Source organism: Sphaeramia orbicularis, chromosome 11, assembly GCF_902148855.1.
Source record: "Sphaeramia orbicularis chromosome 11, fSphaOr1.1, whole genome shotgun sequence".
Taxonomy (NCBI): Eukaryota; Metazoa; Chordata; class Actinopteri; order Kurtiformes; family Apogonidae; genus Sphaeramia; species Sphaeramia orbicularis.
Genome location: NC_043967.1, coordinates 19,032,607 through 19,056,848, shown reverse-complemented (window position 1 = coordinate 19,056,848; position 24,242 = coordinate 19,032,607). Strand labels below are relative to the sequence as shown.

The following is a 24,242-nucleotide window of genomic DNA, read 5'->3' as shown; positions in this document are numbered from 1 at the left end:
CTTCAAGAGGCTCCCCTGCCTGGTAAACACACACACACACACACACACACACACTCCACAATTAGAGCCAATTATGTCCTAATCAATGAAGGAGATTCACATTCTCCAATGAAAATCTGATAACAGCGGTTAAAGCCGGGGAGGTCAACCAAGACCCGCTCTCTATTCGTCTCCATTACTGATTGAAGAAGGACACCAGGACGGGTTTGAAGACACTACAAGACACAACAGAGGTGACAAGTGATTCTTTCAGTGTCACAATTTTTAGGATAGTACTCTAGCTAGGAATTGAATTATTGAAAGATGAATTTTGTTTTATAAATGCATTTATAACTGTCTGAATATTCCCCTGCCTTCCCCTATGGTGGCTGCAAGTCACTTGTTAAAGCCAGTGTTTGTTTAATCAGCTTGGGCTTTTTAATTAATTTTTAATTTTTAATTAATTTAGTAATTCACTTTAACCCTTTATCAGGCAAGTGACTATTTTTAGTATTTCCACATACGTTACAAGACAGTGACAGCAACAGTTACAGTAGTCGCTTTTCCATTGACCCTCAAATTGTGCAAATATAACTTGCGCATAAAAATTTACCAAATAGAAAAATGACAATTTCGCCAATTATTTACGTGTATTGATAGGGTTTGTGGATCAGAAGTTATTAAACAGTTTAGATCAGTAGATGCTTTTCATCAGCAGTGGATGTTTGGGTCTTTATGGGTTAAGTCTGATTTAAAGGGTCGAGAAAACAATACACTTTGGTCAACAGGATTGCTTATGAATTTGCACTGAAATTGTTGTCGATTTTGCCCTTATTAACCTTGAACTCTCTTTTATTGTATATAACCAGACAGTAGTTGCTTTCCCATTGACCCTCAAACTGTGCAAATATAACTTGCACATAAAAATTTACCTAACAGAAAAACAACAATTTCGCAAAAAGTCTCATTTTCTGATTAAAAGTTTTTGTACTGGCAAGAGGTGGTTTTTTGGGCATAGCGCAAATGGTATATCATGCAAAACTGCAATGAAAAGACCTTTTTTCACAACTAGAGTCTGGTGAATTAAAAAAACGGATGTTGACATACATTACAACAAGCAAAGAAGAAGAAGAAGCATGTCGCGGTATGTGTGGACACACCAGGAAACCCAATCATTTTTTAATTTAGTACGAGATAGAGGGGTAATACATAATAATAATAATGAATATATCTGTAAATCAACACCATATTTACGTTCGTCGCCATGTTTATGGAATGACTTCTTGTGTCATCTCACGATGATTAATTAACAAATCATCATATTTGTGATTTAATGGAAAAACCGACATTACGCACTTCTGTTTTTTCGACATTTAGTAAATATCGGTAAAGTTTTGCACAGATGTCTAATGGAAAAGCGACTAGTGAGGACAGTGAGTCAACAATCTCAGGTCCAATGTGGTCTACAGGGTCTGTAAAGTCCACCTCTGCATGAACAATGAGTGTACCTGTTTTGTTAAGTACCACGAAGTAATGGTACTAATGTAAGGAATGATGTTCAAAGGGAGAATGTGTCTGGATCAGCACTTACGTTGGTCTAATGTTCTAAAAGTGATATTCTAATGTTCTATAATATATGTTCCTTTCACATTACATGTGTTTTTCTTGTAGTTTACATACTTCTTTGATTTTTTTGCCGCTTATGGGCAAGGAACCAAATATGGTAACTTCATTGATCTTGATTTCCTACATGACAATAAGAAATTTTGAAAAATTTCACAAAAGTTATAAAGTCTTGTTATGTCCTCCAATAACACACTAAGGTTGAAATTTTGAATTTCAGAGTATTTCTGAGTGACTATAAAGGGTTAAAGTTGAATGATACCAACTATGATGTGGAAAAAAACAAGACAATGCAAGATGGCAGAATGTGAAAAGTATCCAAATGGTTCATTTCCAGGAGGTGAAAATACAACAGTCCTCATTTTTGTGTGATTGTACACTAATGAAAACATAATTAGGAACATTACATTCCATTTCTGTAATTATATCCTCTTGAATGTAACATGCTGGACCTTTAAAAAACTAGTGGCCCATTGCACCAGCTCTACAATCCACTCTAAAGTTCACAATAAACAACGTATTAAAATTATTTTAACACCAAAGCGCTGTCAGTGCACGTGGAGGTGTATGGTTCAACAGTCACAAAATGTCCTTTCCTCTTCATTTTCATTATTGGCCACAGGAGATCCTACTTGTAAACAGGGGTGCATATTGGCAAGAATCTGGCGGTACGATATAAATCACTAATTGAGGATCACAATACGATATATCGCGATATGTCATGATACTATTAACAACCTATAGAAGGTACACAAATACAGTGGTGACATGGGGAGGTGAAACCAACAAAACAACTATGGTGACAACACGGCATAATCGAGTAGTTGCTAACGCATAATGATAGCCTACACTGACAAACTGATAAATAATCGAATCAGAATAATTTATTAATCGCAGGAGGGAAATTATTGGGTGTTATAGTCGCTGATTATGGGTAAAAGATGAGTTAAGACACAACCTTTTTTGACACGTAATCCCATTTTAACATCATAAATTTCTGGCGACCCCAGACATTCAATACAGAGAAATTCTTTTTGGCTGAAATTATTTTGTTTCTGATCACGTAATAGTTTGCTATACTAAGTTGCAAATAAACATTAATTTTATACAATATTTTGTGTATATAATGTATATTATTATGGACAGAGGCAGAAAAGCCAGGTGTAGATTACTGCACAAAGTGAGAATTTTATTTTCCTTGGTCAAGATATGTACAGTCAGTCCAGTTTGGATTTACAAGGATGACAATTAATACTGAACAAACAAGAACTCAAACTATGAATTATGAAAGAGCTGCAGCATCTGAAACTGACCACAATGAACATTTGAAAGATAAACAGTGCCACAGTGCTTCAGTTTCAGCTTCACAGTTTGTCATGTCTTTTATGTATTGGGATTGTCTCGCTCAACTCACCATATATTTTTATTAGTATGTTTTTTGGATTTTTTTTTATCAATTACAATAAATTTCAGGCAACCCCATTTGAATTCCAAGGTTGAAAAACACTGCATAAGAGGCAGGTGTAAGATTCCAGGTGTAATGAACACCAACACTGAAACTATTTCAGCTGGTGTAACTCCTGTTAGTAATGTGAACTGTGGTTTAACCATTCTTCAACCCAGTGGAGGAAACTAGAGATGTTAAAGAACAGGCTTACAGGAGAGTCAAATTGATCACTCTACACCTGGACAAAGAAAATAATCCTTGAAGGAAAGTTAGTAAATAGTACATTGTACAATCACTCTTCAGTTGAGGTAAACTGCACCACTGACCCACCCCCTTCTGGAAAGAATAGGCCTTATTGAATAATCAGCCGGTGATCACTGCTCCTCCACACTGAATCTGTTTCATTTTGTTGGGATTGAGCGGTCTTTTCACGCTGTGGTCTCAGAATGAATATCATGAAATCACATTAAACGCTCCATCCAAGAAGCTGTCTGTGCATGATTTATGGCAGTGAGTGCTCAGGTATCAATTACTAGTCCTCAACAAAGAAACCAGCTTTGTGTTGGATGTCTGAGCTGAAACAAATTAGGCAATTTGATGGTACCGAATCTGATGGCTCTGCAGACAAATGCAATATGGTGGATGGCTACTGTGCCTCAGGCTTCAAGTGAGGTGGAATATAAACAGTGGATGACATGCCAGAGGATAACTGAGCTTTGTTGAGCATACGTTTGTCTTGATGTTTTGATCATGTCATGAATTATCAATGAGGATACATCCACAACAAACTGCCACTGAAACAGATTACACAGCTGTGTACAGTGTAAAACTCAATATCTGCACTACTCACACTGAATGTTCATAACACCTACATTGTTCTTATGATGAAGGCGGTGGGTTTAGATAATCAGAATTATCTTATGTAGACAGAAATATTCAAACAAACATTCATACTTGCTGTTATTTCTTGCATTTAGGAATCTAAAAAGTAAAACACTGGTGCTGCCATTCAGCTGTGGAATTGAATCCTTGTTTAAGATGTTTAAATTTTCATGCGCTGAAGTCTGTTTTGTGCAGATGATCGTTTGCTAATTCCACTGTTAGCTTATGACTGCCTGCATCAATACACTGATTCCAAGTTTCTACTGCTGCGACTCATGCGACAGTTAGCTTAGAAATGATTTGGCTAACTTAGAAAATGAAAACCTCCCTGTACAGCACCAAACTTCACATAAGCACACATGCAGAATAAGGTTAAGGTTAAGACACTATATTATCTCCAAAGGGAAGTTCCATCTCTGCATTTTATCCATTCTAATATACAAAGCACCTAGCATTAGCATTAGCATTAGCGATCAGCACATTAGTAGCAGTGAGTTGCCATTGAAGGTACTCTGGGACCAACTCCAGATCTTCATCAACACTAAGGCTATGTTCAGACTGCAGGCAAATGTGGCCCAAATCTGATTTTTTTGCCCATATGTGACCTGTATCCTATCTGTTAAAGACAGTTTGAATAACACAAACACGATTTTTTTCAAATCCGACCCAGGCCACTTTCATTTGGTGGTCCTAAATCCGATACGTATCTGATATTTTGCAGTGAAACTTCAGTCTGAACGGCCAGGTCACATTTATCTGACCTTTACGTCACTGAAATGCGACAAAAACATCACAATTCTGCATCCCAGGATGAGGAGCGGCGGGAAAAACATATTTACTGCCATAAACAAGGTGCGTGCCTGCGTGGTCACATAAAAAACACATAACAATTTTTGGTGACATATTTCATTGATCAGCAGATTTGTTTCACATTTTGGGTGTGGCCATTATTGGAATATTGCACTGGCATTGATCTAAAATGGGTGTTTTTAGTCAGATAACAACAACTGTATCACATAACATCCCATCTGCAGAACCCAAAAAGTAGCTTGGACTAAATTTGTTATAGACCGGTAACACGTCTACATTTTATAAAAGATGAGAAAACCCCAGAATGTAGATCACAATATTACTGATCTTTGGCCATACCGCATAGTTACTAGGAATTCTTAGAAAAACATTCAGGATGTATTAAAATATATGGGTCTGATCAAGCGGTAACACATGGACACATTTGGTGTTCAACAGTCTCTGTCATGTAAGCAGAGTAACTTATATGCATGTATTATACATATTTGAGTAGGTATTTATAAGCACTTCAATATGTATTTATTTAATTATGTATAACAACATTTGGGGGGAGAAAAATTTTTGGTGAAAAATGTCAAATTACTGCTCGGTAACACATGGACTTGAAACGGACATCTATTTTTTAAGCTTTACGCAAACATTCAAAACATGCGGTTCTCAACAGAAATTGATATCAATGACAAAACCTTTTAGATATTATGTTCAACTATGCTGAAAATAAATTTTGGAGTAAAATATTGAAAAGTCTCTGTTTTATTGACATGAGAATGTGGTAACAGGTGGACAGGTTGCCATAGTAACGTGGATGACTCTTTACCATTGTATGCATCACCCAAATTGTTGACTTATTTTTTAAAACAACAAACCAGATCTAATCACAAAGCTTTATTGAATGTATTTAATACTAACACAGTGTTATTTACAACTTGTGGTGGTCCATACTGATATAGGTAAATTACAAATAAAGAGTCATTTCTCGGTAACAGTTCACAGATAGTCTTTTTTAATGTGACCAGTGTATGAATTCACAAACATCATTCAGAATTTTAATTTCTCAAAGTAATAGACAGTCTTTTGCGTTTTTGTTAATTTAATGCAGCCTAGCAGAAGGTCAGAACTTCTCCTGTACTGTGTAAGTGGTATTTTAAAAAGGATAACAGTTCCATAAAATAGAGATATTTCGCTAAAGAATGAGCACGCTTGATAAATGATGTGTGCAAATGTACTTCTTCATATTGATGTTCACTTTCGCTTGATTGGACCCATCTGTATCCTGAAGGCTATGTTTGCACTGCCAGTCTTAACGGCCAAAACATTACATGAGCAGCCAAACAAAACAAATCTGATGTGATTAGTATATCTGAACTGGTTTCAGTCCTGAACTGAAACACTTGCATAAGCAGTGGTTAGTTATGGTGGAGTAAAAAGGTCCCAGTCAGTATTGTACAGTTGTATATGATGTGTTGGATTATTGTTAGTTCAGCATTCATGTATTTTTAAGCTCTATATTAGATGCGAGTGATTCAAATCAGTGCAGAGTTCTGATAAAAGATGAATTCTGATCTGACTATTCAGACTGAGGTCACATTGAAGATGATCAAATCTGATTTGTCTCTGATTTAAAGGGGTCATATTTTGCTAAACCCACTTTTACTAGTCTTTGGTACATTTAGCTAGCTTTATATTCATTTCAGCAAAAATCTGTTTTAATTCCTTCTTAATTTGTTGCATCTACAGCTAGTTACATCAAGACATTTGCACATATAAGGTCTTCTGACAAACATTTCTCAGAGTATGGAGAAACGGTACAGAGCAGCATGGTCAACAACCTGGAGGGGGTGGGGCGTGAAGTGGCTCATGTGCATTTAAAGGGCCAGCGCTCAAAACGACCTCTCTGGTGTCATTACTCAGAAATAGTGTTGAAGATGGGCCTGTGGAGTTGAATTAATGAAGAATTCAGACCCAAGCATAGCATTTACAGTTTATGTACACCACATGGAAATGTTTTAAAATGCATAATTCCATTTGAAAAAGCTAAATATGACCCCTTTAAGACCACATATGAAAGCAATCATAATCCAAATTGAAAAAAAAAAAAAAATACATTCAGGGTGATTTGTGCTGCTGACACTATCATGAAAAAACAGATCTGAGTCACATATGAGTGAAAAGATCAGATTTGGAACACTTTTGTCAGCGTTTATACAACGAACAGCATTTTCACTGTAACTCACCAAACTGTAATAAATATAGAGTTGTGGAAGGCAGCCATCTGGCACCGTAACCCTGTAAAAGGTGTAATAATAACCTCACCGTGTTTACACATTAAGTTTGGTAGATTTACTAAAATCAGAGTAGAAACTTAATTGGCATAGATAATTGGCATCTTATGAGTTGTAGGGGTAGAAGCTAACAGCTGCTGCACATTAGTACAGAGATATGCAGAGGCAGGTGGATCTTTCTTTTACACACACTCCACACACACACACACACACACACACACACATACACACACACACACACACACACACACACTAAAGAGTCTTGGATGGGCTGAGCAGGCATATCTGCCTGGGAAACGATGGGAATTTAAAGTGCCCTCTGGCCACCTAGTGAATAGAAGACAAATGACCAAAGTGTGTGTGCTCCACTAATGAGCACACTCCTATTGTTGCACGCAAACAGCCAATTGATTTTGCATGAATCTCCAACTAAGGTGGAAAAGAAGGAGCAAACTCTTCAGTTTCACTGCAGGAGACTCTTGAAGACCTTCCATACACACAGGAGGGCTCTTTTTATTTAGCAACACTGTGACGACTGCACACACGCTTCCCTAATTACTTACCTTAATGAACCCATTGTAATGTTTTTTAGAGTATCCAGGAGAAGATCTTTGAGTTTAAGCATTGCTCAGTGACCCGGACACAAGGTTTTGTGTGTGAATGTGAGATAACGTGGTTTTTGATCTCCGTTTATTCATTAATGGTGGACTAAAGGCTATTGTCTTTTTCAGCTAAATCGCGCATCACAGTTCTACACATCAGCACCAAGGATCGACAAACACAACCACAGTCCGCCAACCGCAGGAGTCTGGAAATAATTAATCGCAATTTCTGAAATAAACAAACTGTTTTCAATGCATTTAGTGGAATAGGCTGTGTAGGTGAAACTAAACCACACAATGAATTGAACAGGTCAATGTTGACGTATGAAAAACCATTACATTCGCCACATTAACTCCTACAAGTGCGTGAGGTGAAGCTGCTCCTCTGGGTTTTATTTCAGGAAATTGGCAGGAGAAAGGCTCAGTGGATTTGTCCAAGCTGAATCATCTTTCAAACGGCAATAAAGCTATAATTTCAGATAAGATAATATCAGGAAGAACTGACTACAAGTAAAGTATGGTGACTAGATAGTGAAGTTTTCTGGTCTAAACTGTCTGGTCTTTTACTGAATCTGATATAGTGTTCAAGTAAAGACTGGTACTAATTTATTAAGTTTAGAAACATTTCCTCCTCACATCCTTAACCCATGAAGACCTAGTGCAACTTTTATGGCAGCTCCTAAATGGATTTTTCTCTTTTTAACCTTTCTTAAGTAATTTATTACCATTTACTATGATATTATCCAATCCTACCGTCATCATTCAGTGTAAATAATGTTATTTTCCCCTGTATTTAATTAACTGATCATGTAGATGTTCATGAAAACTCAGAGTAGATTCAAAGGTTATTATATAAAAACAGAGAAAACTGAAGAAAAAGGGCATTTTTCACCAAAATATGTCATTAACTGAACATAAAAACAAGCCTCAAAAACCACTGTCATTGATCCAACTCCATGGGTTTTACTGGTGAATCAGTGTTGTAGAAGATGACAGTGTTTCTGCAGTAACTATGGAGCCTCTGAACGTCCAAATGGGTCAAATCTGATGGCAACGAAAAGATGACAAACTGCATTTCACACCAATTATTCACATGGACTGATAGGATCAGTGGATCGACAGGTATTAAATATTAGAGAATTGAGTAGATGCTTTTGGTCACTGGTGGCTTTGTGGGTCTATATGGATTAAGTTGGATGCAGTTTTAGGTCCTGCTAAGTAGGAGTCAGATTTATGAATTTTGCTTTAGTCTTTGCATTAACCCTGTAAAGCCTGAACCATTAAATCATTGACCAAAAATTCCAATTCTCTGAAACTACAGCCTTTATTGGTCCTTCTGAACAACCCCCTTTTTTTTTTCCAATCATCAATTCCCATGTATGAGTTTCAATTTTGTATGATATTTGATACACTAAGTCTCAACGCTCAAATATTGTTATTTTTGAACAAACACATAATATAACTCAAACATGTCTAACAAATTGGTAATTCCTTTTCAAAATTGGCAAACTTCTGCCTCCTTCCTCATTAATGACAATCTTGTAGTGTCACTGAAAAGGCCTTTGGTGAATGAACTCCTCCCCCCTGGTGGATTATCTGTGTATTGCATGTATCTAATTGTATACATCAGGTTTTTCAAGGAAAAAAATATCACACTGATCATGTAGCGTGCTTCAAAACTCATGTATCAAATATGATACGTTTGGTGTTATAGGGTTAAAATTCATTTTTGACAATAGGAACAGTCACTCCCAATATTAATCATGACTAATAATCAGTTGTGTCTTTAGTAGTTTTCCAAAATTAGGATCCTATTGGTTCACTTTTCCACTCTCTATTCTATTTTGCTGTGAGTCTTCATGACAGTCATTACTTTCATTATTGATAAGTGTGTGACAACTCAGTAGACAAGAGTTTTCAACCACATGAATACCACAGTCCCTTCTACTGTGGCCATAAAAAATAAATCCAAAAAGCTATTTTGTTTTGTCCGTTCTGGGCTTTTTTTTATTTGAAGGGATGTTAACTTTACAGTGAAAAAAGGGAAGAGATCAGTTCAGAGCTATTATAGAAACATGGCGGTGACTTGGTCTTTCGTTTGTTGTAAGTGTAAGGTAATAAAAACACAATACACACATATGCATAAACATAAATATCAATGTTACATTCCATTATAGTCCATTTCTGTGTTTGTTTCTGTTCGGTGTCTGAACTGTAATTCTGAGTAGGAAGAAGTATTTACAGTTGGAAGTGACTGTAATTTGACAACAGGACCAGGACTACAGAAGCCTAAGAGGGTCAGAGGTGAGCTAATGCTAAAGCTAATGCTGAGTGTTAACTGACGGTAAACATCAAGCCTCATGAAACAAAGTCATTTTACAGTCTTGTCTGTGGAACATTACCATAGCTACAGTGAAGCAATCTGTCAAGGGAAAAGTGTTTTCTTAGATAAACAGAAACTCTGAAAGTCCAACTCGGCAGGCGGGCGAGCTGTCACACTGAGCTGTCAATCAAAGTCCAACACGGCAGACATTAAAGCATATCTGACCTGAGATCTTATTAATAGAAGAAAAAATTACTGAAAAATTGACAAAAAAAAAGATGTACCAGTTCTCTTAAGAGACGGTGCAAATGTTACGGGTGAAATCAGAATGACTTATGGAAAAAATGATTGATGTGTAATATTTTTAGAGAGGAGTGTAATGCAAGTTTATGGGAGCCAAGGGTTTAAGACTTTAACCCTTTAGCTCCTGACGTGTCTGTGGTGAACATTCTGAATGCATGATTTAGTTTAATTATTCATAAAATGTCAAGTGTTAGCTCAATAAGAAACATTTCAAAACATGCTAATAGAAGAGACCTTGTTCTTTCCATAGACATCTGAGCATGCTCAGTTCACCTGCTGTCGCCTGTGTAATGGGGGGCAAAACACAGCAGTGAGTGAGACCGACTTGCTATAAAAATAGACGGTTAAGGCTTTTTTTTTTTTTTTACACCGTTTTCCTTGTTTTTTGTTTTTACTGTTTGCAGTGTTGTTGTGATTTTCCTTTATTATTATTATTTACTTTGGTTTTTTTTTTACTGTGTTTTTACTGAGTTTTGACCATGTAACTGCTGTTTGCAGTTCAACCAGGTGTCAAACAGTAGCTGGACTGATTTAAAAAAGAGCCCCAAAATAAAAACTACTGGGCCCAAATTCAAATCCTTGTTGTTCAGTGTGTTCCAGTTCACAGTTTATGTTCAACATCCTAAATCTCTTATTGATGTACATTGTGAGTGCCTTATTTAGTAAAAACCTGTCAAAGTTCAATTCCTCTTTTTGTCTTTTTCCGTTATTACCTCCGCCAAGGAGGTTATGTTTTTGCCAGGGTTTGTCTGTCTGTTTGTCTGTCCGTTAGTGTGCAACATAACTCAAAAAGTTATGGACAGATTTTGATGAAATTTTCAGGGTTTGTTGGAAATGGGATAAGGAAGAAATGATTAACTTTTGGGGGTGATCGGGGGTGGGGGGGCCCACGGGGGGGCCCACTCATCAGCCTTGGCGGAGGTCTGCGCTCTCCGAGTGCTTCTAGTTCCACCCTGTTTTGACCCTAAAACCTGGGGCGCTGATAAGGGGAGGGGGTAAACATGACAAATTCATGGGGCTCAGGATTTGTGGGGGCCCAGTGGATACAGGTTGGAAGTTGTGAAAATTTCAGGTAAGATTTGCCATAGAAGGGAGGCATAGAAATCGGGCGGCAAACGTTGAAAGGATGTTAAATTTGGTATGGCGCCGTGGCCCTGCCTAAAACACACTGTAAAACAAAACCACTGAAGGAAGGAACACAAACACACACTCCCAGCGGCTTTTATGACACTTCTACGCAAATTCTAAGCAGTTTGTTTCATTGACATAATGTCTCAGCAGTTGAAGGGTTAACATACTTCCTTGAAGGTTTCACAAAGTCCTCGACCACTGGACTGTTCGATGTCTCTGGTCATACTGGTTACTGCCCACACATCCCACAGATCCCATCGAACACAGATTTATCCATGTTCATAGAAACAGTGACTTTTCTCTGGTTGTGACTCATCACCTTAATGTAGGCGGTGTTGTTCTTAGTCTGGTTACTGTCTGTCACCTGCCTCTATCTGCTCCCAGTGCTGCCCTTACACACCTCGCCACAGCAAGGTCCTTGATGTTATCTAAGCAATTTGGCCCTGCTTTAATCATTGGGAAAATTGAGCAGACCACCACCCTCCCCCTCCCTTGCACTTTGGAGGCAGACAAAATCCAATCACTCATAAGAGAGCTTATTGATTGATGTAATCTTATTGGAGGTGAAGTGGTGGAGGGGACATGATTGATTGCTTTTGTCTGCTACACATGTTGCTCTCAATTGGCGATTCGTGTCCACTTTCATCTGGTGTTTAATCTCTGTGTGAAGTTCTCAGATCCACCAACCCCTCTCCCCTCTGGCATCACTCCCGTGACCCCCCTCATAGCAGAGCGGGTCCGTTGGCCATGAATCTAAACTGGCTTTTGTTTGATCTCGTCCACCTCTTCGAATTATCTGTCACATCTGTGTCCTGCTTTCATCGAGAGGTGGTGTCATCGAAAGCACAAAGAGCATCCACTCATCCGCACAGCGTGCAGGAATATTCAGCGATGTAACGCCACAACTAAATTAAATCACATCACACTGATGAGGACATCAATGACACGGTATTAGACCAAGTCGGATGCAGAGAAATTAAAAATTATGTGTCTAAATGTGAGCTTTTTGGACTTGGAAATCTAAGAACCTAATTCAAGCTCAGTGAACCGTGTCGAAATGGAGAAAGACCACAAATTTTATTTCCTGCTGGACTCGATACTTTGAAGTCTGTTTACAAGCTGATACAACACTCAACTTTATCAGTGTGAATGAGGTAAAGCTTTAGTAGACACTGTAAACAACGAATTGTACCTTGCAATTAATCAGCATAAACCATACCATTACTTATAAATATTATGAAAAAAAAAGAGCATGAAAAAGCTTAACCCTTTAACCCCTGATGTGTCTGCGGTGCTCGTTCTGATGGTATGATTTATTTGTAATATTCATAAAAATTCAACCATTTGCTAAATAGTTAAAATTTCAAAACGTGCTGATAGAATAGACCTTGTTCTTTCCATAGACATCTGAGCATGCTCAGTGCACTCCCCTCCACCTGTGGAATGGGGGGCTAAGCACAGACTCACAATAAAAATGGATGGTTTAGGCTTTTTTTTAAAAAACTGTTTTCCTCGTTTTTTTGTTTGTTTGTTTGTTTGTTTGTCTGTTTTTACTGTTGTTTGCAGCGTTGTGGTGATTTTCCTTTATTCTTTAACTGTATTTTTTACCAACTTTTGACTGTGTAAATGCTTTTTGGAGTTCAACCAGGTGTCAAAAAGCAGCTGGACAGATTTAGAAAAAAAGAGCCCCAAAACAAAAACTACTGGGCCCAAATTCAAATACTTGTTGTTTAGTGTGTTCCAGTTCACAGTTTATGTTCAACATCCTAAATCTCTTATTGATGTACATTCTGAGTGATTTATTTAGTAAAAACCTGTCAAACTTTAATTCCTCTCTTTGTCTTTTTCTGTTATTCCACCCAGTTTTGACCCTAAAACACACAGTAAAACAAAACCACTGAAGAAAAGGAACACAAGCACATACTCACAGCAGCTTTGGAATAACGTCTCAGGGGTTAAAGGGTTAAAGCTGAGTTACTTTTGAAAAGAGATTTACCCCTTAAACCTAACCTTAATAACAGCAACAATATCTGTCATTATCCATGTTTCCATAAAATGTCAAGTAAATTACACGCAAACTTTCACAGTGACAAAAAAAAAAAATCTACATACACTCATTTGGTGCAAATAAATAGAGCAGTGTAATGGCGTCTGAAGGCAGTGTAAGCTACGATACAGATGAGAAGTAACATGCTCTGTTGCTGTTTCTCAGTCAAATTATTTTTTCCCAGATGAAGCTGAGGAATAATTTGGTCTCATCACCAACACTATCTGGGAAGATGCCACAAACAGCTGATTCACATCATTTGCATTTGCTAACTCAGAATTTATTTTAAAAGGTGTTTCTACTTCCCCTACCACATTTACTGTTTTTCAAAAAAGGGAAAAAAAAAAAAAAACATCCTCAAAAGTAATAAAAGCAGGAAGCACTGTTCTTGATTTCATCACTGGACACAGCTCTAAATGAAAACAAAGGAGTTTGATGATGAAATCACAGCATTTCTTCAACACATGAATTGAATTATGAGGCGTATGAAGGTATAAAGTTAATATGCAATGTTATAATCTGGTAAATTCACCATTTGTTCAGACTGTGGATCAACTAATCCACAAATGTGAAAGATATGACCTTTTTTGGAAATTTCTAACTGATCTTTAGATCTGCTATTAACAACACAAAGTATGCAGAAAACAAGTAATTTGTGGATTTATTGGGAATGTTTTTGTCTAAAAACAGAGCTAAGCTAACAGAGCTATTCTTTATTTCTTTATTTAAGGATTCCCATTAGTCTCTTCCTAAGACTATTCTTCTTGGAGTCCATTTTCAGTATAAAAGTATTACAATTTATACATTTACAAAACACACAGACAGAAAAAAACATAAATGCATTAATTTAGCATTGTTTCATTATTGATTACAGATTTATTGTAAACTATCAGCAGACGCAGTACATGAAGATTATAAGACACAGTGTCATTTTAACTATCAAAATCACCATCTATGAGTTTTAATTTGGAGGAGAAAACTTGACACCATAATACAGATGCATGTGAACGATGAGCTTTATATTTTATTCAGTAATACACTCTGTGGATACATGTTGATTAATGGGTGATTTTTGGAGCGTTTTGGAAATAAATACTACATGTAACCCCTTTAAGGTCATGTAATCCTTGGATAAGTGAACTAAGTGCAATTTATTTCTTTTTAAATTGGACTTTTTGTTTGTCTGCCGTATGTGCTATTTCATAGGTTTAATTGGTGCTCGCTGGTTAATTGTCATTATTGTTCGTTTAATTAGATCGTTTTGGCTGCCTATTCTGATCTCAACCCCAGAGGACAAAACCGGTAAGGCACTGGGTGCCATGTTCATCTGTCCTTATCGAAGCAAAGCAGATTACAAAAACAATGACTGAGTCAAAATGACAGAAATGAAACACTGAGCTAAATACCATTAATGATGCGGTGGGGTATTGATGCTTTTTGGTTTCGAACCGCTTTGTGCCCACAGTCATGAGTCCATGTATTGACAGTGAGACTACGGCCTCAAAAACTTCTTTTCTCTCCAGCAGCTCTGGTGTCTGAACCCAAGTGGCTGAAACAAGGCAGTGAATTTATCACAAGTGGGCAATGCAATTACCTTGGGAGTGGCCACGTGACAGAAATCAATATGACACAAAGCACTCAGCCATTGACTCATCCATGACAAAGTGCGCCGGTGTCTTGCCATAGAAAGGAGTGGATTATTGGACTTTGCAAGCCTCCTACTTTTTGATTTACTGTTGGGTCAGTGCTACATTATAAAAGAGCCATTGTTTTACAAGGGGGGGGGGGTGGGTGGGGGGGGTGTAATGAATGGACTGCTGAAGTCGCAGCTATGGAGAACGCTTCGTCAGAACGGCTGCCTTTATTAGCTCATCTGGACACAACTCATTCACAGCTGGGATGGAAGGGGAGAGTATGGGGACCGCGCTCTACCGTTCCTCACCTGGTGCTTTTTATGGGATCGAAGTTACTCGTGTTTTCCAGCAGGGGGCCCCAGTGAACCAGTGAAGCAGGTAGAAGAGTGAAGAGGTTTCAGCAGCAGCCGGTCTGTGCCTTCACCTCTGCAGGATGAACCCAAGCCATGTACTGCGTGACCCGGCTGAAACCTGAGTCTGCTCTACCAAAGCGTCACTAATTCCTTAAGAGATACAAACAGCTTGAAGCGCAGAGCAGCTCCTTTGCCACAAGTCTATGACAAGGTAATCAATTAAGATATAAGGTGTGCTCAAAATAAATGCTTTGTAGATGAACTTCGGTAGTAGTGATTAAAATGTGAGGTGAGGGGCCCCCAGTGCAGCTCTGAGAGGATCAGACAGAAACCAGTTAAGAGAAGGAAGAGCCAGTGCCTCAGGAAGCATTCGAGTGGACACATACTGTGGTGGAATCAGTGGGATAAAGAGACGGGGGAAGAAACCGGGGAGTAATAGATTTTAGCTGCTTGGCCACACTTCCCACACAGCCTGAGTCCTAGCTCTTGTGTTTTCTGTTTTAATAGGGGGGAAAAAGGGTGAAGTCAGCAAAAACAAAATGCCGCCATTAAATCATCTCCCCGGATCTGGTGTCAGAGCAGTAATGGGAAACGCACTCATCATTGGAAAGGTTACTGCTTTCCAAAACCTCCCTGCTATCTTTTCTCTCTCTTTATCCCTGAGCCCCCCACCCACAGCCCCCAACCCTCTGCTTCCTCCCTCCTCTTCCTACATCTCCTGGCCTCAGTCTCATCCCCACCTAACCAGAACACAGCTGCAGCCAAGCTGATCTCTGGTCTGCCGGCTGCTGTTCGGTCCCCAAAGACCCCAGGTCGAGGATGAGGGATGGGGGCATCCACAGTTCGCCACGGTGAGTTGATTCCATCTCGCAGAGATGCCACAAAATGCTGCTGCCACCATGTTGAAAACTAAAATGTCTCTCTTTCTCTGTTCTAATGCAATTGTTCCAAGAACAAATGCTGCCCATCCACATGCAGACAAAGCACTTTTGTTACATTAAGCTACAGTGACACTGGCTTTTTGTACGGCTTGGTACAGCGCCTGTCCAACACTTTGATTTCAAGAGGATATTTAACAACTTCAGGGCAGACTGCCACAAAGTTTACTGCAGATATTCATGGTCAATGGACGACCAGTTTTTAGCTGAGCCTTCCAACCAAAGAATACTAAAGCTGGCATATTTATCAATAACAAATGAAGTCAAGTATAGAGAAGCCAAAAATACTGTAGAGGCTATGAAGAAACAATGTCCTCCTTTTAATAATACTGTATGTCTGATAGTGCTGAAAAGCTAATTTTTCAAATGAAAGAATGCAATTATTAATACACACTTTGGTCCTTAGTCCTTAAATAACCACATCAAAAAGGTTCCTTATCCACATCTACTGATCTCCATCCTAGACTGGACTTCCATAGATGAAGAACCTCATGGAGCCAAATGAAAGGAGCCCATCTGGACGTAGATAGAATTCTTCAGTTCTCTGTATCTCCTATGCATCTAGGGAACTGACAATAAAGAATCTTTGAGTCTTCAATTGTGTCACCATTACTGGGCAAAAATTCTGAAAAGAAACACTGGACTGTAGTGGAATCTGTTCTCAGAGTGCAGAAAATCTAGTGATGGTGATTCTCAGTGTTCAGATATGTTTTCAATCAGGTGGTGGGGGTAAATATGTGATTCACAGCTGTAATTACAGATTGTTAAAGGGGTCATATTTTGCTAAACCCACTTTTATTAGTCTTTGGTACATTTGCGTATTTGGACCCTAATAGTTCAAAAAGTTTGAATTTGAACCCTCCAGGTGCTGCAAAGCTATCTTTATATTCATTTTGGCAAAAATCGAGTGGATTTCTAGTACAACCCGTTTTAATTCCTGCTAAATCTGTTACATCTATAACTAGTTACGACATGACATTTGCACATATAAGGTCAAGACTTCCGATGAACATTTCTCCGAGTACAACATAATTGTTTGTCAGCAGCAGGAGTTGGAGTCCATACTGAAAATATGTCCAAACTTCGAGCTGATTCCCTAAAATGTTCAGTTGTTGGTTGAACGGGACAGAGCAGCACAGCCAACAACCTGGAGGGGGTGGGGCCTGAAATGGCTCATGTGCATTTAAAGGGCCAGCGCTCAAAATGACCTTTCTAGTGTCATTACTCAGAAATATTGTTGAAGATAGACTTGTGGAGTTGAATTAATGAAGATTTCAGACCCAAGCATAGCATTTACAGTTTATGTAGACCACAGGGAAATGTTTTAAAATGCATAATTCCTTTTAAAAAAAGCAAAATATCACTCCTTTAAAATGTCTTAGCTTAGAAAATGTATTTCCCTTTCCCACCGAGGTAAGAAACGGGGTCATCTACTTTTTTATTTAGTCTTTTGATTCGGACTGAGCAGCCGACTGAAAATGTGTATTTTCAATTTCTGGTTTTAGTCAAAGAAATGAAGTGAAACTGTCACCATTATAATCTATTATAAATTCAATGTTTGGTTTTAAATAAGTTGATGTATGGGATGCTGGGATGTTTGTTTCTTAATTTTCTTTTTTCTGTGTAGACGACATGAAATGATTTGTCTATAGTTTAATAAAACATAAATGTGGTCTAACTGTAGTAAATGTTCTTTCACCTTGTGTTTCATGTCTAACTTACCTTTCATGTCGTTTTTTTTTAGTCTCACACAGATTCTAATTCTTTGAGGAACTTAAATTTTCTAGGACTTGCATAAAATGTTCCAAAAATAAAGGTCAGAATAGTGGCATTCAGCAGCTACAGTACAAAGCAAGTCTAGTAAATTATTCTGTTTGGAAATATCCACACTCTACACTGATCTCACCGTGTCAGTGGCTGCAGAAAGAGAATCCAGCGGATCGGTTCAGTACTGTATGCGGGCTGTACGGGATGCAACGTTTCGTCGGAGCCACCCCCACCCAACAAGAAGGCCACTTCCCAGGTGATAAATCACAGATGACAGAGGGCATTACACGCACAAACGGACCGCCGCTGCTGCACCTTTAGAACAATTAATTAGCTGGCTGACACTCATTTATCACTGCGGCAATAAGGTGAAAAAGTCAAGAGTTTATTAAAGCTCCGCTTAATTTTCAAGAGCTGTAGGCCAGAGGCTGAGACACTTCACATACACAATAGCAGCAACATTCACATTCTTACTTCATACAGTGTCACAGTAATACAGTACACAATAAATCAGAATTATTCCCTTAAAAGCATGTCTGTAAACAAATGAAAGTGTATGCAAATAAAAAAAAAACATGGTAGTCACTTCATGACTACATCACAAATCAGAGTTCAACTCTGTTCACAACACAAGCTTATGACATATAATCAAGTATGCAGGCACGTAAAGAAAAAAATGAAGATGTTTGGCCTCAAATAAATACTGTACACATCGTCACACTATGCATCTACCTGGCATTCAAATTCTACAAGACCACATCACTTATTTCCAGGTGAAATTATTGTACAGATCAGGGTAAATAGAATTAGTCATGCATCGTACTGTAGAACTGACAGGCAGTCTTTGAGACCGACTGGATATGAGTGATGGGAAAGTACCGGTCAGGAGTCAGCGAGTCATTCTGCACCAACATCTCATCTCTAAGGACGGATCCAGTACGGTTTTGTCTGTGGACACACTCCAGAGAGGCAGAGGCAGTAAAATGCATGGGTTTGACTACTCCCAAAAGCATGCATATAGGGCCCCGGACAGGCAACGGAGTGACATATGAGGGCAGAGTGTGACACTTGTCATGAGCCCTGACAGAGCAGGAAGCAGCTGTTGTTTTGACAGCGCTGACTATGGGCCACCGGGGACGGAGACAAAACTGGGCTTATTTCTGAGGACGTGTCAGTTAAACTGTCACTTCAAGATATGGAGACAGAGGAAGACTTCTAAATGCCTAAAGACACTAATGACATTTGGACTAATATTCAAGAGCTATTACTGCTAACTAGACTATGTCGTTTCTACTACAGATGCTGTATTGTTGTGTTACCTCACTGCAACAGCGGATACATCGGAGACAGTTGGCTTTTCTATACACAACACAGACTTTTCTTAATACTTCTGATCCTGCACTGACTTCAACAACACAACACAACACTCAAGTCAGGGGGAAGTTCGGGTCCAAGTGTGTCTGCAATGAAGCGATTTCACGCTGAAATGCTCAAAGTGATTAGGTGGTAGATGACTTCAATCAATAATACTGATTGGCAATGATGAGAGGGAAGGTCAAAAGTACAGAGCACCGTCTTAGTACCAATGAAATTAAGTCTAAACAAGTCGTACTCTATAGATACTGGATACAAGTTATTACCTAGAGACAGAGAGAACGGATTTGAGAAGATGCTCGATTACTGTAAGTGTTGCAAAAGAATGCAGCAGTTTAATGTGTTTTGTGGGACTTGGAGATTCTGCTGTGCTGCTACACTAGTGAGCATCATGATAAACAAGCCAACATTTTCAAATCATTTAATACAGGGAAAAGCAGCCAAACAATCTGAGCTGCCATGTGGACAATCAAGTAGCTAGTAGGCTTTGGGTCAACTCGATTCACCAACAGCTGTCACATTTGTTCACAAAGTTTTCATCAGAACAATCCAATAAAATGGGCACCTGAGCTTTTCTTGTCCTTCCATCCAAGAATTAAACTTCTTAGCCTCTTCTGACAGACCACTGGTTTAGACGTCAGGGAGTGGTTTCATAAAGATGCTTTAGTCTATAGTCCAGGCTATCTCCGATCTGAGACTGGTCGGTTACACCAGCCAATAGCACCAACAGACAAAGAAGAGGAAAATGTTGGTTCGTGATTTGTGCTTTTTTTGGAGGAGAAACAAGAAGAGAACACTTGTCGTAACTACAGTAACCACTTGAAATATAAAGCAATGAGGAGATTGTTAAATATTTAGTCACAGCTAATTATCCTGAAACTTAATGAAGTGTTATCATAAGTGCTAAACCCAGCCACATTAAGCAGCATTATCGTTTCTACATTATTCTCTAAGAAACAGGTGTCAAACATATGGCCCGTGGGCAAAAACTGGCCCGTCCAAGGGTCCAATCCAGCTCATGGGTCGAATTCATAAAATACAAAAACAACACTGAAGATATTAACAATCAGGGGTCAAACTCCACATTCAGACCAATATGATCTAGAGTGGATCAGACCAGTAAAATACTATCATAATAACCTATAAATAAAAAGTACAATTCAATAAAAATGTTGACATTTACAAACCATCCTTTCACACAAAATGTGAATTACCTGAACAAATATGAACTTGAAATGTCTTAATAAAAGTGTAATTTTAACAACATTCTGCCTCTTACTAAATGTTTAGTGTACTTGCAGATCCACTGTCATCTGTAAGTTATAATGCACATGTGTGAATGATAAACTGAGGCCTAATATTGTTAAAATTACACTTTTCCTAAGAAATTTCAGGTTATTCATGTTATTTTTAATGAAACTTTGTAAATGCGAACACTTAAATAATGTAATTTTACTTTTTTCACTGTTATGTTACTGGTCCGGCCCGGCCCACTTGCGATTGTACTGGGCTGAATGTGTCCCCTGAACTAAAATGAGTTTGACACCCCTGCTCTAAGACCTACATAAAACATCATATATAATTGTTGAAATTCTTTCCACAGTAAATGATTTATCCAAGTGTGAACTGAGCAGGGTCGTTTCAAGTGGTGGCATGATTAGGCAAGTGTTTCTTAGTTAAAAAAAACAAAACAAAACAAAAAAACCTAGAATTCAAAGCAAATGAGTCCAATGTAAGACACAAAGAAAACAGATCTGAGCAACCAATTCAGACATGTATCTGACATCTGATAGTTGGATCTAAGCCTTAGTTAAAGTCGATCTTTGTGAAACTGGCCCCAGGTCGAGTCCGATGTCTTGACCCATCACCTTAATTCATCACACAGAAACCAATGATCCCTCATAAACCTGTTGTAATCATAGTGAGCTTCGAAGCGCATTCTCTGTGGGTTTGAGGGGCCGTTGCGTTTAGCTAAATCAGGGGTATCAAACATACGGCACACGGACCAAAACCAGCCCACCAAATGGTCCAATCTGGCCCATGAGATGAATTTGTGAAATGCAAAAATTACACTGAAAACATTAACAATCATGGGTGTCGAAATCATTTTAGTTCAGGTTCCACATACAGACTAATATGATCTCAAGTAGATCACAACAGTTAAATACTATCATAATAACCTCTAATTAATGACAACTCCACATTTTTGGCTTTGTTTTAGTGTTAAAAGTAAAATGATTTGGAAATGTTTACATTAACAAACCATTCTTTAATGAACAACCATCTACAGAGAAAAATACCTGTAATTATCACAATATTCTGCCTGTTATTACAGGTTTTGTGTCTTTGAAGATCCACTGTAATCTGTAAATTGCAAAGCACATTCGTAAATGATAAACTGACGCATAATATTGTTAAAATTCCACTTACGTTTCTTCAGAAATTTTAAGTTGTTCATGTTAATCTCATTTTTTTAAAGGACAGTTTGTAGATGTGAACATTTTCAAAATGTAATTTTACTTCTTTCACTCTAAAACGTACAGCAAAGTTTGGAGTTCTCATTCTTTATAGGTTATTATATTTTTATTTTAGTAGTCTGGCCTACTTGAGATCATATTGGGCTGAACGTGGCCCCTGAATTAAAATGAGTTTGACATCCCTGAGCTAAATGGTTGAGTGCATAATTTGCTTCTAAACACAATGACCCATCGATCAAGTTACTCGTAGTGTGTACAAACAACGGAGAGTATACTGAATTTAAACAGTTCCGCTCAATTTTTGTTTGTTTTCGTTGGACAGTTGTTGGTCCAGTTTGGCTCGGATGTCGTTGCGGGCCGGCTTGGCGGTCTCGTTCTTCAGCCTGACCCGACCGCCATTCTTCAAACGCCTCAATTAGCCTCTCTCTGTCTCTAAGCCAACGGTCATCTGTCCCAGTGTTTTATGGGAGGTGAGGTGGCTGCCCCGGCTCTCACAACCTGTGCAATGCAAAGATAGAAAGAGTCAGGGCAGCACACCTCTCACACCCCGACCAGCAACCCGCACAACTTAAATGATGCCTCAAGACCACGACAAAGACAACACAGACACGGTGGTGGTATTAGAGCTGAGCTGATCGCCCTTGGTTTCAATGGCATAGGCATAGTTTAATGGACAGTTTGAAATATAAAACAATGAGGAGATTGTTAAATATTTAGTCAAAGCTAATTATTCTCAACCTAAATGAAGTGTTATCATAAGTACTCAACTCAGCCACACTAAGCAGCATTATCGGTTCTACATTATTCTCTAAGACGAATATGAAATATGATTGTTTAAATTCTTTCCGCAGTAAATGATTTATCCACGCGTGAACTGAGCGGGGCAGTTTAAAGTGGTGACATGATTAGCCATGTGTTTCTTAGTTACAAAATATAAAATAAATAATAAATGTACCTAGATTTCGAAGCAAATGAGTCCAGCGTAAGATCAGTTAACAAGAAAGAATCGTCAAAAAAACAAAAGTGTAAATAAATGCCACTGAAGCCTATGTTCGTATTTCATGTAGGTCTTTTTCTGCCTTGACTTCCATAGTTTTTGTCTCAACACAGAACATAAAAGCTGGTTGAAATACTGTTATATTATGTCATGGCTTGGAATTTGTTTTCAAATCCAACACTTTTTGAAGATGACTCAGATTAACATTTTACCAGAAAAAAAAAAGAGTGAAGGCAGATAAAAGCGAAGCAGTGGAGTTCACTGACAGTAGTTTAACAGTGGATGCAAAATTAAAAGCATTTCTATTTTTGGGAAAATTGCCTAGCAGGACAGTGTTTTAGTAAACACAACTGCACTGAATGCATTTAGTTGTAATTTACAGGTACAGCAAATAAACATGTAGAAAGTGTTGACATTCCATCAGCAGCCATTTTAAACAGAGAAATCAAACGTACATGATTGAAATATATTATATACTGTGCTCAAACTGTCATCGTTAACAGAAGTGTGTTTCAGATAAAGACTTGAAGACCAGTTTAGCAAATAATCAATTGGTAGATTGGTAATAAAGAAGGGGAAATTGTCATACATAATTCATAAAGTCAGCTAATGACAGTTCCAGAAAGACGATACACATTCTTAAGGGAGATTCTATTCAGTCAGAGATCTAATGAGAATAAAGATTTTTTTTTTTTTTGAGACTCATCATGTAGTCTAGATATGGTTTGTCCATAGAATTCCAGTGTCAAAGAAAAATTCTGTTTATTAGATGCCTGACACCTGAAATCCCAAGAAAGAAGCAGAATAAATTGTGCTATTCATTACACCTTAATGAACTGTGCAAATGTATGTGGCAGGTCAATATAGGGGCCCTATGGAGAAGATACCCTGAGCCCCCTCATTCTGCAGAGCCAAGGCGGCCAGAGCCTAATGAAGACTGAACTTTAATCATCAGGAGGATATGGCTGCCTCACGAGACACACACACACACACACACACACACACACACACACGGAGTGAATGTTTAATAAGACCACCTCTGTTCCATCCCCTCAGTCACACACACACGTTCCTCACCTCACAAGGTTCTCGTTGTCGCCTGGTCCTTTGCACGTCGTGCACTCAGTCCTCGTGTCGTCAGCTTTGGGTTTTTTCTGCATTGCAGACTGACGTTGTCGGCGTTCCCGTGGCAGTGGTTCCTATGGAAACACGGCTGATTAGAATCGAGAGCTTTATGGGCGCTTGTTGATGGTCGGGATGTTACAAGGAATGA

At 38.4% G+C, this 24,242-nt stretch overlaps 1 protein-coding gene across 3 annotated transcripts in view; it reads right to left on the bottom strand.

Moving 5' to 3' along the window:
• phf14 (PHD finger protein 14) overlaps nucleotides 1-24,242 on the bottom strand; it is a 125,955-nt gene that overhangs the window by 41,950 nt on the left and 59,763 nt on the right. For 2 of the 3 annotated variants that reach the window (XM_030147475.1, XM_030147476.1), the window contains exon 16: nucleotides 24,047-24,168. In XM_030147475.1, coding sequence (XP_030003335.1) covers nucleotides 24,047-24,168 — 122 coding nt within the window. Of the gene's footprint in view, nucleotides 1-22,077; nucleotides 22,471-24,046; nucleotides 24,169-24,242 lie in introns of those variants that run through there. The other variant, XM_030147477.1, reaches the window with a different exon arrangement.